This window comes from Hyperolius riggenbachi, chromosome 4, assembly GCF_040937935.1.
Source record: "Hyperolius riggenbachi isolate aHypRig1 chromosome 4, aHypRig1.pri, whole genome shotgun sequence".
In the NCBI taxonomy this organism is placed as follows: domain Eukaryota; kingdom Metazoa; phylum Chordata; class Amphibia; order Anura; family Hyperoliidae; genus Hyperolius; species Hyperolius riggenbachi.
This window is the reverse complement of record NC_090649.1, coordinates 17,743,175-17,758,679: the sequence shown is the minus strand read 5'-3', so window position 1 is coordinate 17,758,679 and position 15,505 is coordinate 17,743,175. Positions and strand designations below refer to the sequence as shown.

Here is a 15,505-nt window from a genome sequence, read left to right as displayed (position 1 = left end):
CGGGATAGAGAACCAATATAATATAGGGGATCGCAAACACAAGAGTACCTCACTCAATAAAATTCAAATCCAAAGATAAGTTGCGCGTCAATCTTGCTTATTGCATACAGCATGAAGATCTCCCTATTAAGAGAATGGAAATGTGCACATAGTGCCCAGTACTGCTAATTACACAGACTCTTACACCTCGTGCTGCACTCCTGGGGGATGTGCCACCACCTGGGAAAGACAACGGGTAGGCCCCCCCCTCGTGAATTCACTCACCAGCTCCAAACTTGCACCATGCATATCATATATGAGATTTTGCTGTCCAGGCGGTATTCAGGTAAAACAAAGTTCCAGGCTTTATTAAAAAACGAATTAAAAGGCAGTGGGTGACAGACCTCTCCTCTCCCTGGCCGCGGTACACAGGGTAGTGCGTCTCCACGATCCTGGCCGATACTTCCTGGTGATGTCAGCGTGCTCCCTAGCTCCGCCGGGCGGAGCAAAATCTCATATATGATATGCATGGTGCAAGTTTGGAGCTGGTGAGTGAATGCACGAGGGGGGGGGCCTACCTGTTGTCTTTCCCAGGTGGTGGCACATCCCCCAGGAGTGCAGCACGAGGTGTAAGAGTCTGTGTAATTAGCAGTACTGGGCACTATGGGCTGGTGTACACCGAGCGGCTTTTTCAGCGTTTCTGCAGCCGCTTGCGGCTGCGGATACGCTTGGTCAATGTATCTCAATGGGGTGGTTCACACCAGAGCGGGAGGCGTTTTGCTAGAAACGCATACTCCCGGGGTGAGGCATTTTTTGGATTGTGGATGCGTTTCTGCCTCAATGTTAAGTAGTTTTTGTTACAGAAGCTGTTCAGTAACAGCTTTACTGTAACAATACATGAAATCTACTACACCAAAAATGCTTCACAAAACCGCAAAATGCTAACTGAAACGCTACAGAAAAATAACAAAAAGCATTTCAAAATCTGCTAGCATTTTGCGGATCTGCTAGCGGTTTTTTGGTGTGCACCAGGCCTATGTGCACATTTCCATTCTCTTCATAGGGAGATCTTCATGCTGTACGCAATAAGCAAGATTGACGCGCAACTTATCTTTGGATTTAAAAAAGCAAGTAGGAAATGTTCCCCCCCCCCCAAAAAAAAAAAACAACACCACACATTAGCCAGTGTTCTCTCGCACAAAATAGTGGTAGGTATTAGATTGTGAGCTCCCCTGAGAAAAGTCAGTAACATGACTGTTCTCTGCAAAGTGCTGCAGAAATAGCCAGTGCTATATAAATAAATAATAATATGGTAGGACATTAGACTATGGCAGGATTAGATTGTAAGCTCCTCAGAGGATAGTCAGTGACATGACCACATACTCTGTGAAGTACTGCTGAAGATGGCAGTACAATATAGTACAGTAGTATGGCAGCATGGTGGCGTAGTGGTTAGTGCTCTCGCCTTGCAGCGCTGGGTTCCCGGTTCGAATCCCAGCCAGGTCAACATCTGCAAGGAGTTTGTATGTTCTCCCTGTGTCTGTGTGGGTTTCCTTCAGACACTCTGGTTTCCTCCCACATCCCAATAGCATACGATACAGATAAGTTAATTGGCTTCCCCCTATAAATTGGCCCTAGACTACGATACATACACACATGACTATGGTAGGGATTAGATTGTGAGCCCCTCTGTGGGACAGTTCGTGACAAGACAATACATACTCTGTACAGCGCTGCGTAATATGTTGGTGCTATATAAATAATAAGTATAAGTACAGTATAAAGTAGCCAGGTCTATAGGTATCCCCAATGCAGACATACTATAGGTGTTCCCAGTATAGATAGCCAGGTCTATAGGTATCCCCAGTTTAGGTAGTAGTCAGGGGCGTAACTAGAAATCACTGGGCCCCCTTGCAAAAAATGTGGATGGGGCCCCCATAGGTGCCAAATAATCATAATGGGGCAGCGTTTCACTATAAAATAATTGTAATGGGGCAGCGTTTCACCATAAAATAATCGTAATGCAGCAATTTTCACCAGAAAATAATCGCAACGTTGGCAGCATTTCAGCAGAGAATAATCGCAATGTAGGCAACATTTCACCAGAAAATAATCACAATGAGTGCAACATTTCAGTAAAGAATAATCGCAATGTGAGCAGCATAACACCAGAAGATAATCGTACAGTGGGCATCATTTAAGCAGAGAAGATAGAGCGGAGCAGGCACACATGAAGCGTGAAGGCGGGGAGAGGTGGTGATCCGTGGAGATTGATGCGATTGGAGGCAGAGCTACAGCACTAAGCTCTGCCTCCCCAGGGAGCAATATCCACATCCTAGAAAGTCGCGGATTTTTGCCCCGGTAGTTTTGGTGATTAAGGACTCGTTTTGATGCAGGATAGCGGTGTTTCAGTTATGCCATTAATGCTGAAGAGGCTGCCTAAAAAAAAAGATGTAATTTTGTAGGCTTCAAACTCTCTTTAAAGGACTTCCGAGGCCAAGTGTAAAAAAATGTGAAATACCTGCATCACATGTGTAGGCACGGAGGACGCCGTCCGCGCCCTCCGTGCCGTTCCACCGGGTCCCTGCCGCTCAATAGCCCCCCGGCCGCACGGCCCGGGCTCTCCTGCCTCCACTAACATGGCCGCATGAGCTGGGCGCGGCTGCGCAGTCCAGATAGCCGCGAGTGCGGCTGCGCAGCTCTAGGGCCAACCCCCGATCCAGGCTACAGGAAAAAGCCTGCGCAGCCATGGCCATGTGCGGTCGGGAGCCGGCCCTGAGGGCTATTGAGTGGCGTGGGCCCGGCGGAACGGCATGGAGGGCGCGGAAGGCGTCCTCCGTGCTTACACATGTGATGCAAGTATTTCACTTTTTTTTTTACACTTGGCCCCGAAAGTCCTTTAAAGGGAAGGTTCAGGGACTATGAAAAAAAAATAAAAATCATTATCCATTTACCTGGGGCTTCCTCCAGCCCGTGGCAGGCAGGAGGTGCCCTCAGCGCCGCTCCACAGGCTCCCAGTGGCCGACCCGACCTGGCCGGGCCTCTTCTGGGCTCCATTGTGCGTTCCACGGCGGCGCGCTGACGTCATCGGACGTCCTCCGGGCTGTACTGCGCAGGCTCAGTAGTTCGGAGCCTGCGCAGTACAGCCCGGAGGACGTCCTATGACGTCAGCGCGCCGGCGTGGAACGCACAATGGAGCCCAGAAGAGGCCCGGCCAGGTCGGGTCGGCCACCGGGAGCCTGTGGAGCGGCGCCGAGGGCACCTCCTGCCTGCCACGAGCTGGAGGAAGCCCCAGGTAAATGGATAAGGATTTTTATTTTTTTTTCATAGTCCCTGAACCTTCCCTTTAAGGTCAGACATTGCTGATTATACACCCTGAGGAGGGTGTATAAAACAGCAATAAACAAAATAGGAAGGAGATGGTAGGAAAGAGAGCAAGTAAAAGAGACAGGGAAGAGAATACAGATTAGGGAGTGTGAGGGAAAGAGGACACATGAATGATTGTGGTAAAAGGAAGAGAATGTGGGAAATAGAAAAGAGGAATATAAGAAAGAGGTGGAAGCATAAGAGAGGAGATAAAGACAGTCAAAAAGTCTGGGGTAAAAGAGGAACAGCAGGGCCAGGGAGAGCTCACCAGGACTGCAGCCTTCACTTGTTTGACAGGACATGCTGATAAATGCAGAGGGGGAGGTGGGCTGGGAAGAGACACTGGAAGAGGAGAGATCAGAGGCATAACCTAAACTGCCCCAGCTTACACAGTGCTGCTCCTGGTACTACAGAAGTTAACTGTCATTATTACCTGTATCACTGGCCACTGCAACACCAGACTGACCTGCATTATTGATTCATTATTCTGATCAGAATAATGAATCAATAGTCCAGGGCACTCTGTGTCACAGCAGCCAGTGATACAGGCAATAATGACAGCTGACTTCTTTAACCGGTTCAGCGCCGCAGTCCGAAAATCTCATGCATCCGAGCAACGTTCACCTCCCATTCATTCGCCTATAACGTTATTGCTACTTATCACAATGAATTGATCTATATCTTGTTTTTTCCGCCACTAATTAGGCTTTCTTTGGGTGCTACATTTTGCTAAGAATTCTTTTTTTTCTAAATCCATTTTAACAGGAAGATTAAGAAAGAAATGAAAAAAATTCATTATTTCTCAGTTTTAGGCCATTATAGTTTGAAATTAATATACGCTACCGTAATTAAACTCATGTATTTTATTTGCCCATCTGTCCCGGTTATTACACCGTTTAAACGATGTCCCTATCACAATTTATGGTGCCAATATTTCTTTAGAAATAAAGGTGCATTTTTTCAATTTGCGTCCATCACTATTTATAAGCTTATAATTTTAAATAATATAATAACATACTCTCTTGACATGCATATTTAAAAAGTTCAGACCCTTAGGTAACAATTTATGTTGTTTTTGTTTTTTTTTATTGTATTTTTTTATTTATTTTTTTTAATAAAAAATGTATGTGGGTAATTTTTGGTGTGGGAGGGAAACTGTTTGTTTTACATGTAAAATAATAGTTTTCTTTAATTAAAATGTATGTGGGTGCAGTTTACTATTTGGCCACAAGATGGCCACAGTGAAAAAATTCCTAGATGCGAACTATTTCGCATCCAGGAACTAAAGATCAGAGGAGTTGTTTCCTGGGGGCAGAAATACCGCGCTCTCTGGAGAGAAAGCGTCGGTATTTCTGCGGGGAGGTTAGATCGGTGAATGGGAATTATATTCCCATTCACTGATCGGGGGGCTAGCGGGGGGCGGCGGGTACGCGCGCGGGCGCGCGCCCGATCGCGCGCACCACGCAGGGGAAGATGCAGTGCCTATCTGGACGAGAAAGCTCGTCCAGATAGGCCGAACTGGTTAAACTGGAGAGTGAAGCACTGTGCACTGCTGCTACCTCTCCCTGCTAGCCAGAAATCATTTCCTTCCACTCACCATGCTGCTGCTGCACAGATCTCTGGCTTCTTCACTCGCCCTGCTGCTGCTGCTGCTCCACCACAGATCTCCTCTGGCCAGGGGGGGAAATCGGAAGATCCATAGTGTAACCAGAATCTGGTTACCAGATTGTGTTGTGTCTCAGAGACACATTGAAACTGCCGCTGTATGCCGGGACAGGAAGGGGGCGGGGCCCCACATCCAATACAGGAAGAAGAAGAAGAAAGCTCACAGGCTCGCCGGCCGCTTGCTCTCTGCTGGAGGGAGAGGGGGGGAGCGAGTTCCCTCCTTCTGTGCATTACCTCTCCGCGCGTCGCCCCCCCCCCCCCCCCCCCCCCCCACCTTAGAAAAAAAAATCAAAACTTGTTTAATAAAAAAAATAAAAATAAAAAAAAATAATAAAAAAAAATATAAATAAATGAACTATGAGTAGCGCCCCCCCCCCCCCCCAGGACCCGCCCATGGCACCGGCCCACGGGTGCCTCTTAATAGATACGGCCCTGCACACAGCAGTTACATAGTCGAGCGCACAGAACAGAGTTTGATTATACTCATATAGAGGTGGGACAACCAACCACACTGGTAAAGAGTTTGTTAAACTGCAGCTGAACTGGGAGGACCTGTAGGTTAGTGGGAGGGAACAGGTTAAGGGTTACACAAAGCCGATAAGGTAGCGGGAAGGAAGGTTAGTGATAGGTGTGAAGAGGGGGGAGGTTATTGTTAAGAGTAGAGAGGGAAAAGGAGGTTACTGTTAGGCTTGTGTGTGTTATTTAAAGTTAGTAAATGGTACAGTAGTTTGTTCAGAAATTACCAATATTGTACTGGAAATATTAGTAATCTGCTGTGCCAAACTTGCTTGTCTGTGTACAAGCTCTGCATGTACACAGCTGGAGAACAAGGTGAATTGGTAGGGAAAAGGGAAGTATTACTGCAATTCAGAGTATTACTCATGCAGGAGCCGTGTATATTAGAGATGTCGTGAACCTCCGATTTTCGGTTCGCGAACCTTTGCGGAAAGTTCGGGTTCGCGAACCGCAATTCACTTCAATTCAACTCTCTCTCTCACCAACACTACATGCTGAAGCCAGCCTAGCATGTACCATTTATGCTCAAAAATACAATTCCGCGGAAAGCGGGTGACCATCCTACTAGAGAGAGAGAGAGAGAGAGAGAGAGAGAGAGAGAGAGAGAGAGAGATATGAATCTACCTGGCTATCTGGGGTTCTCTTTGGACAACTGTTGAACACAAAAGGCAAGGCCATGTCTGGCTACATATCTGTAAGCAGTGGCTGGATGGTGTAATGGTCTCCTGTGCCTCTGACACAGGAGACCAGAGTTCAAATCTCGTCTCTGTCTGTTCAGTAAGCCAGCACCTATTCAGTAGGAGACCTTAGACAACTCTTCCTAACACTGCTATCTTGGCTAATTTTTCTCTTGACAACTATTGAACACAAAAGACAAGGCCATGTCTGGCTACATATCCGTAAGCAGTGGCTGCATGGTGTAATGGTTAAGGGCTCTGCCTCTGACACAGGAGACCAGGATTTGAATCTCAGCTCTGTCTGTTCAGTAAGCCAGCACCTATTCAGTAGGAGACCTTAGGCAAGTCTTCCTAACACTGCTACTGCCTATAGAGTGTGCCCTAGTGGCTGCAGCTCTGGTGCTTTGAGTCTGCCAGGAGAAAAGTGTGATATAAATGTTATTTGTCTTGTCTAATTTTTCTCTTGCATTGAGCATAAATGGTACATGCTAGGCTACTTTCAGCTACTTTCAGCTACTTTCAGCTAGTAGTGTTGGTGGTATAATGGATATGTTAGTTACCTACCATACACTGAGACCTGGGTTCAAATCCTAGTCACGGTATGTAAGCTGGTTTTTGAAATACTGGAATTCCCTGGCAGATGAGACCCTCCAGTAGGAGGTAGAAGGGTAGGAGGGTAGGAGGCCACAAGAGGCTAATTAAAATCTCCCTAGCAGAGTGTGTAGCAGCTGTCCCTTAACTAATTAGTATAGGCAGACGAGTGAGTCAAATGGCTCAAGGACCTTGCCTTGTATAAGGGGTGTGAGGCTCCACCAGTGAGTGCAGTCTGATTGGCAACAATGTGTCTGCTGACTGTAATGTAGAGGGTCAAAGTTTTGCTCAATAGAGCATTATGGGGCGAATCGAACTTCCGGGAAAGTTCACCTTTGGTAGGCGAACGCGAACCACCGAAATTCGCCTGGAACCGTTTGCCGGCAAATCGTTCGGTACATCTCTAGTGTATATTTCACCTGCTCTACCTGAGTCCACCGATGTGATGTGAATCTTTCTGTCACCGCTCAGCTCTTCCTCTAGTGTTGGCATGTCTTGCTGTAATTTATCAATGCAGTAAGACATGCCAACACTAGAGGAAGAGCTGAGTGGTGGCAGGACTCACATTGGTGGACTCTGGCAGAGCAGGTGGGATATGCATGGCTTCTGCACGAGTAATACTCTGCATTGCATGGCATACAGCTGGGGGAAGCTCACAGGACTGGCACAAGACGGGGGACACCACCAGTCACATTTTTTTCAGTTTTGCATGCATCCCTAATTACAAGCCCATAGTGTATAAAGTAACAGTGTTATACCCTCTTGAAATAAATATATAAAAAGTTCAGTCCTTAAGGTAACGTTTTTTTTATTTTTTTTTTTATTTGTAATTTTTTTTTTAATTACAAAAAAATAATAAAAATTGGGGAGTGTGGGAGGAAATGAGTTAATTTATTGTTTAAAACTAATGTATGTGTATATGAAAAATGCTTTAGGGTGTAGTTTTACTATTTGGCCACGAGATGGCCACAGTGATTTTTTTGTTCATGCGACCTGCAAGCGTTCGGAAGTATGCTTGCAGGAAGCACAATGAGGCTGGGAAAATTACAATGATCGCGCTGTTTCTCATAGAAGCAGCTGATCATTGCGGGGGCTTAGATCAATGAACGGGAACGGTTTTCCTGTTCATTGATCGGCATGCACGAGCGGCGGGAGCATGTGCACGAGTGAGCGGGAGCGCGGACAGCGGCGGGAGGTGCGGATATCTCCATCCCTGGGGGTGAAAGGATGGAAAAAAGGACAGAGATATGCGCACCAGTGGGGGTAAAGTGTTTAAAGATTGCATATCTAGAAGCTGCAATATTGCAATTATGTGACTATCACAGTTCATTTACATACTAGCTCCAAAGCACTCCCTCCCTCCCTCCCTCTCTCCCTCCAGTATAGATATACCACTGCATTTGTATGCACAGCCTCCTTGCTTTTGAGACCACCAGGGAAGTCACTAGACACCAGGGAAGCTTTTTTTGGGTAGGGAGAGGGGAAGTTCCTTGTGCAACAGGGAACTTTATAGAGGAGCGTCGTCCATGTACAGTTGGGGCATGGCTAAAGGTGTAGCAGGGGTGGGGCTTAGTGTCTTGTTTTTCAGGCTCAATAAGTTGGAAAGGTAAAGGTTGGGAGGAGGGTTAGATGTAATAAGCAGGGTGAAAACTTTATTGTGAGATTTCAAGAAAGACTGTCTGGAAGGGGATTATATTAGTTGGGGGACAAATTGTCTATTAGTGATCTGGTTTGTGTATCTTTTTCAGGATTGTGGCAGTCTGTTCACATTGATGATCTGAGGAAGCCTAATGATATGGTAGCAGATGTAACCGCGCTGCAGAGTATCACCATAAGCCAATTATTCCATATTGAAGGTGAGCTTGAAAGATATACACATGGTAATCCACTCCATAGACTTGTGGCTATGTCACATGGTAATCCACTCCATAGACTTGTGGCTATGTCACATGGTAATCCACTCCATAGACTTGTGTCTATGTCACATGGTAATCCACTCCATAGGCGTGTGGCTATGTCACATGATTATCCACTCCATAGACTTGTGGCTATGTCACATGGTAATCCACTCCATAGACTTGTGGCTATGTCACATGGTAATCCACTCCATAGACTTGTGGCTATGTCACATGATTATCACTCCATAGACTTGTGGCTATGTCACATGATTATCCACTCCATAGACTTGTGGCTATGTCACATGGTAATCCACTCCATAGATTTGTGGCTATGTCACATGGCATTCCACTCCATAGGCTTTTGGCTATGTCACATGGCATTCCACTCCATAGACTTGTGGCTATGTCACATGGTAATCCACTCCATAGACTTGTAGATATGTCACATGATTATCCACTCCATAGACTTGTGGCTATGTCGCATGGTAATCCCCTCCATAGAATTGTGGCTATGTCGCATGGCATTCCACTCCATAGACTTGTGTCTATGTCACATGATTATCCACTCCATAGGCTTGTGGCTATGTCACATGGTAATCCACTCCATAGGCTTGTGGCTATGTCACATGGTATTCCACTCCATAGACTTGTGGCTATGTCACATGGTAATCGACTCCATAGACTTGTGGATATGTCACATGATTATCCACTCCATAGACTTGTGGCTATGTCACATGGTATTCCACTCCATAGACTTGTGGCTATGTCACATGGTAATCCACTCCATAGACTTGTGGCTATGTCACATGGCATTCCACTCCATAGACTTGTGGCTATGTCACATGGTAATCCACTCCATAGACTTGTGGATATGTCACATGGTAATCCACTCCATAGACTTGTGGCTATGTCACATGGTAATCCCCTCCATAGACTTGTGGCTGTGTCACATGGTAATCCCCTCCATAGACTTGTGGCTATGTCACATGGCATTCCACTCCATAGACTTGTGTCTATGTCACATGATTATCCACTCCATAGGCTTGTGGCTATGTCACATGATTATCCACTCCATAGACTTGTGGCTATGTCACATGGTAATCTACTCCATAGGCTTGTGTCTATGTCACATGATTATGCACCCCATAGGCTTGTGGCTATGTCACGATTATCCACTCCATAGGCTTGTGGCTATGTCACATGGTAATCTACTCCATAGGCTTGTGGCTATGTCACATGGCATTCCACTCCGTAGACTTGTGTCTGTCACATGATTATCCACTCCATAGGCTTGTGGCTATGTCACATGATTATCCACTCCATAGGCCTGTGTCTATGTCACATGGTATTCCACTCCATAGGCTTGTGGCTATGTCACATGATTATCCACTCCATAGACTTGTGGCTATGTCACATGGTAATCCACTCCATAGGCTTGTGGCTATGTCACATGGTAATCCACTCCATAGACTTGTGGCTATGTCACATGATTATCCACTCCATACACTTGTGGCTATGTCGCATGGTAATCCCCTCCATAGAATTGTGGCTATGTCGCATGGCATTCCACTCCATAGACTTGTGTCTATGTCACATGATTATCCACTCCATAGGCTTGTGGCTATGTCACATGGTAATTCACTCCATAGGCTTGTGGCTATGTCACATGGTATTCCACTCCATAGACTTGTGGCTATGTCACATGGTAATCCACTCCATAGACTTGTGGATATGTCACATGATTATCCACTCCATAGACTTGTGGCTATGTCACATGGTATTCCACTCCATAGACTTGTGGCTATGTCACATGGTAATCCACTCCATAGACTTGTGGCTATGTCACATGGCATTCCACTCCATAGACTTGTGGCTATGTCACATGGTAATCCACTCCATAGACTTGTGGATATGTCACATGGTAATCCACTCCATAGACTTGTGGCTATGTCACATGGTAATCCCCTCCATAGACTTGTGGCTGTGTCACATGGTAATCCACTCCATAGACTTGTGGCTATGTCACATGGCATTCCACTCCATAGACTTGTGTCTATGTCACATGATTATCCACTCCATAGGCTTGTGGCTATGTCACATGATTATCCACTCCATAGACCTTGTGGCTATGTCACATGGTAATCTACTCCATAGGCTTGTGTCTATGTCACATGATTATGCACTCCATAGGCTTGTGGCTATGTCACGATTATCCACTCCATAGGCTTGTGGCTATGTCACATGGTAATCTACTCCATAGGCTTGTGGCTATGTCACATGGCATTCCACTCCATAGACTTGTGTCTGTCACATGATTATCCACTCCATAGGCTTGTGGCTATGTCACATGATTATCCACTCCATAGGCTTGTGTCTATGTCACATGATTATCCACTCCATAGGCTTGTGTCTATGTCACATGGTATTCCACTCCATAGGCTTGTGGCTATGTCACATGATTATCCACTCCATAGGCTTGTGTCTATGTCACATGATTATCCACTCCATAGGCTTGTGTCTATGTCACATGGTATTCCACTCCATAGACTTGTGGCTATGTCACATGGTAATCTACACCATAGGCTTGTGGCTATGTCACATGATTATCCACGCCATAGACTTGTGTCTATGTCACATGATTATTCACTCCCTAGGCTTGTGGCTATGTCACATGATTATCCACTCCATAGGCTTGTGTCTATGTCACATGGTATTCCACTCCATAGACTTGTGGCTATGTCACATGGTAATCCACTCCATAGACTTGTGGCTATGTCACATGATTATCCACTCCATAGACTTGTGGCTATGTCACATGGTATTCCACTCCATAGACTTGTGGCTATGTCACATGGTAATCCACTCCATAGACTTGTGGCTATGTCACATGGCATTCCACTCCATAGACTTGTGGCTATGTCACATGGTAATCCACTCCATAGACTTGTGGATATGTCACATGGCATTCCACTCCATAGACTTGTGGCTATGTCACATGGTAATCCCCTCCATAGACGTGTGGCTATGTCGCATGGCATTCCACTCCATAGACTTGTGGCTATGTCACATGATTATCCACTCCATAGGCTTGTGGCTATGTCACATGGTAATCTACTCCATAGGCTTGTGGCTATGTCACATGGTAATCCACTCCATAGGCTTGTGGCTATGTCAAATGGTAATCCACTCCATAGGCTTGTGGCTATGTCACATGGTAATCCACTCCATAGGCTTGTGGCTATGTCACATGGTAATCCACTCCATAGGCCTGTGGCTAGTGATGGGCCGAACCTCCGATTTAAGGTTCGCAAACCCTGTTCGCGAACTGCCGCGGAAGGTTCGGTTCGCAGGAACTTCCGCGAACCGCAATAGACTTCAATGGGGAGGTGAACTTTGAAAACTAGAAACATTTCTGCTGGCCAGAAAAGTGATGGAAAAGATGTTTCAAGGTGTCTAACACCTGAGATCTTTCAGTGACTACAAGAAGGGAATTTTTTTTTACAAAAATACCTTATATTTTTTGAGAAAATCATTTTAAAGTAACTCTTTCTGACCGTGGGAAAATGAAACGGCCGCCGACTTTAGCAGTTAATAGCAAAGCCCCTTTAAAAGCTAGAAACACCAAAATTACTGGGAATGTTAAGAAGAACAGTGGGAACAAGAGGAATTTTTTTTTTTCAAAAAGACCTTATAGTTTTTGAGAAAATCAATTTTAAAGTTTCAATGTAAATTCTCCTTCTGACTGTGGGAAAATATACCCCCGCCGACTTTAACGGTTAATAGCAAAGCCCCTTTAAAAGCTAGCAACACCAAAATTACTGGGAATGTTAAGAAGAACAGTGGGAACAAGATGAAATTTTTTTTTTCAAAAAGACCTTATAGTTAAAAAAAAGTCGATTCATAAAAAAGAACCGATTCATTAAAAAGATCCGGCTCATTCATTCATGAGCCGTTAGTATAGCAGAGAATGCGTCCTCGGCAGGACGTGAAGCTGCTGGCTCTCGCTGCTGTCTCTCCCCACCTGCCTGCACCTGTCAACCCCCACCTAGGCTGGCACCCAGTGCACCACTGGGTGCCAGCTTAGGTGGGGGTTGACAGGTGCAGGCAGGCAGGTGGGGAGAGACAGCGAGAGCTTGCAGCTATGCGTCCGAAAGGACGCATTCTCTGCTATGTGGGTGGGGGGCTTCGGAGATCTTCAATCAACTTAATAGAAGATCGCAACATAAGAGGATACCGTACGTTGGATCATTTACCGTGGATATTGGCGTGGTAAGACTTTTTTAAAGGTACGGGTAAGTATTTATGGTTAATTTAGAATAATAAAATATTTTTCTCGTGGTTGTGATTTTATTTCATTTAACCCTTTGTGAAAATGGGTAAGGGGTACTTTGTACCCCTATACTCATTTCTCCTGGGAGGGGGGTGGGCATCTGGGGTCCCCTTCTTAAAGGGGACTCCCAGATGCCACCATGAACCCCCCCCCCAGGGAGTCGTCGCCCCCACCTCCTCCTGGGGTACCGGAGGTGGGGAAGAGCCCCTTGTCCATGGATTGGACAAGGGCTCGGGGAGGGGAAGGCTTGGCCACCCCTCCCCCCCCCCCCCCCCCCCGGAGCCCCCCCATACCATGGACCATGCGGGCTGGTATAGCTCAGGGTGCGAAGCCCCAGTCGGCGCATTCTGGCTATCCCAGCCTGCATGGGGGACAAGGGGTTACAGAGGCTCGGTAGGGGGACCCCACGTCGTTTTTTTTTCAGATTTCCCACACTCAGCACATAAAAATAATAAATATATATATATATATATATATATATATATATATATATATATATATATATATATATATATATATACCCACACTCAGCACATAAAAATAATAAATATATATATATATATATATATATATATATATACCCACACTCAGCACATAAAAATAATAAATATATATATATATATATATATATATACCCACACTCAGCACATAAAAATAATAAATAAATATATATATATATATATATATATATATATAATTATTTTTATGTGCTGAGTGTGGGAAATCTGAAAAAAAAACAACGTGGGGTCCCCCTCCCGAGCCTCTGTAACCCCTTGTCCCCCATGCAGGCTGGGATAGCCGATTGCGGCTCGCAGGTGAAATGTAAACACGCGGGGAACAAATCCTCGCTATTTACATCATACGCCAGCACCGTAAAGGAGATCGTCAATCCCTGGCCTCTGATTGGCTGGGGATCGCCGGCAGCTGATAGGCTGAATCCTCTATCCTATTAGAGGCGGTGCAGGACGGATCTCCGTCCTGCGCCACCCAGGGGAAAGAGGAGAGGGAGGGAAGGGGAAGGAGGTGGAAAATAGCTGCGGAGGGGGGCTTTGAGGAGCCAAAACCCCCATCCCCCCCCCGCTGATTGCAAATAGCCGGCGGTGATCAGAGCCCCCCAGCAGGACATCCCCCTGGCGGGGAAAAAAGGGGGAAGTCTGGTCGCCCTGGCTGTCTGCTGATCTGTGCTGTGGGCTGGAGAGTCCATGCTGCACAGATCAGCGCAAACAAGCCCGGACTTACGAGGCCACAAGTATGAAAAAAGTTAAATACCATTTCATAATCCAGATCCATGGAGGACGCCATCTGCGCCCTCCCGTTCATTCCGCCATGGCACCCGCAGTAATAACGGCCCGGTCGGGTCCCAACCCCTCCAAACGGGTCTGGTTCTTATTCCCCCCTCAATATGGCCGCCACAGATTGCTGCGGCTGCGCAGTCCGCATAGACGTAATTGCGGCTGCACTGCTCTAGGGCCTCCTCCCGATGCTTCCGATGTATGCGTGCATATTGATGACGCGGCAGGAGGAGGGCCTAGAGCTGCGCAGCCGCAATTGCGCCTATGCAGACTGCACAGCAGCGGCAATCTGTGGCGGCCATATTGAGGGGGGAATGAGAACCCGACCCGTTTGGAAGGGTCGGGGCCCGACCGGGGCCGGTATTACTGCGGGAACCATGGGGAATGAACGGGAGGGCACGGATGGCGTCCTCCATGGATCTGGACTATGAAAAGGTATTTAACTTTTTTCACATTTGTGGCCTCGGAAGTCCGTTAAATATTGTTTCCTGCTATCTTTTTAACATATCCTGCAAATTTGGTGTTGCTAGGATGTAAGGGGCCTTTGCTATTAACTGCTAAAGTCAGCGGGTGATGATAACCAACCGGAATTATAGGGGTGCAAATGTGCTGAATTCTTCCATAGGCTTCCATTAGCCTCCCTATTTCACTTTCCAAAATCTCAAATCTTTTCAAAGGGCAATGGCTCAGCAGTACCAAATTTTGTAGCATTGTAGGGACTCTTAGGGGGATCATGACTGGTGACTTTTGCCACTGCTGAGCCATTGCCCTTTGAAATGGTGTGAGATTTTGGAACGGTAAATAGGAGGCCCAATGAAAGCCTATGGGGGATTTTACCACTTTTGCACCCCTGTCGGCCGCTAGCCAATTGGAAGAGACAGAGAGGAGAGGGGCGGCGCAGCGGGAATGGAGGACGCCGCGACGTCATAGCGGGGGGCGGTGCTGGGCACAATGCGTTAGCGCACGCTGCCCGCCGCCCCCCTTCGCTCGCCGGAGTCTTCTTCTTCTATGCCGCGCATCTGCACTGACTCTAGCCAGCGCGGCCGAAGGAGGGGAGACCAGGAAGAGCCCCAGACACCGCAGCTGGAACTGGAGGGAGGTGAGTGGCACCTACACCTAACTACTCTATACCGGGCTAACTATACTGAAGGTCCCTACACCTAACTACACTATACCTGGCTAAGTATACTG

At 46.6% G+C, this 15,505-nt stretch overlaps 1 protein-coding gene across 1 annotated transcript in view; it reads left to right on the top strand.

Moving 5' to 3' along the window:
- LOC137504562 (E3 ubiquitin-protein ligase RNF213-like) overlaps nucleotides 1–15,505 on the top strand; it is a 526,907-nt gene that overhangs the window by 131,017 nt on the left and 380,385 nt on the right. Inside the window, exons 11-12 of the mRNA XM_068233144.1 lie at nucleotides 1,043–1,110; nucleotides 8,543–8,650. Of these exons, the coding sequence (XP_068089245.1) occupies nucleotides 1,043–1,110; nucleotides 8,543–8,650 (176 nt within the window). The remainder of the gene's footprint in view (nucleotides 1–1,042; nucleotides 1,111–8,542; nucleotides 8,651–15,505) is intronic.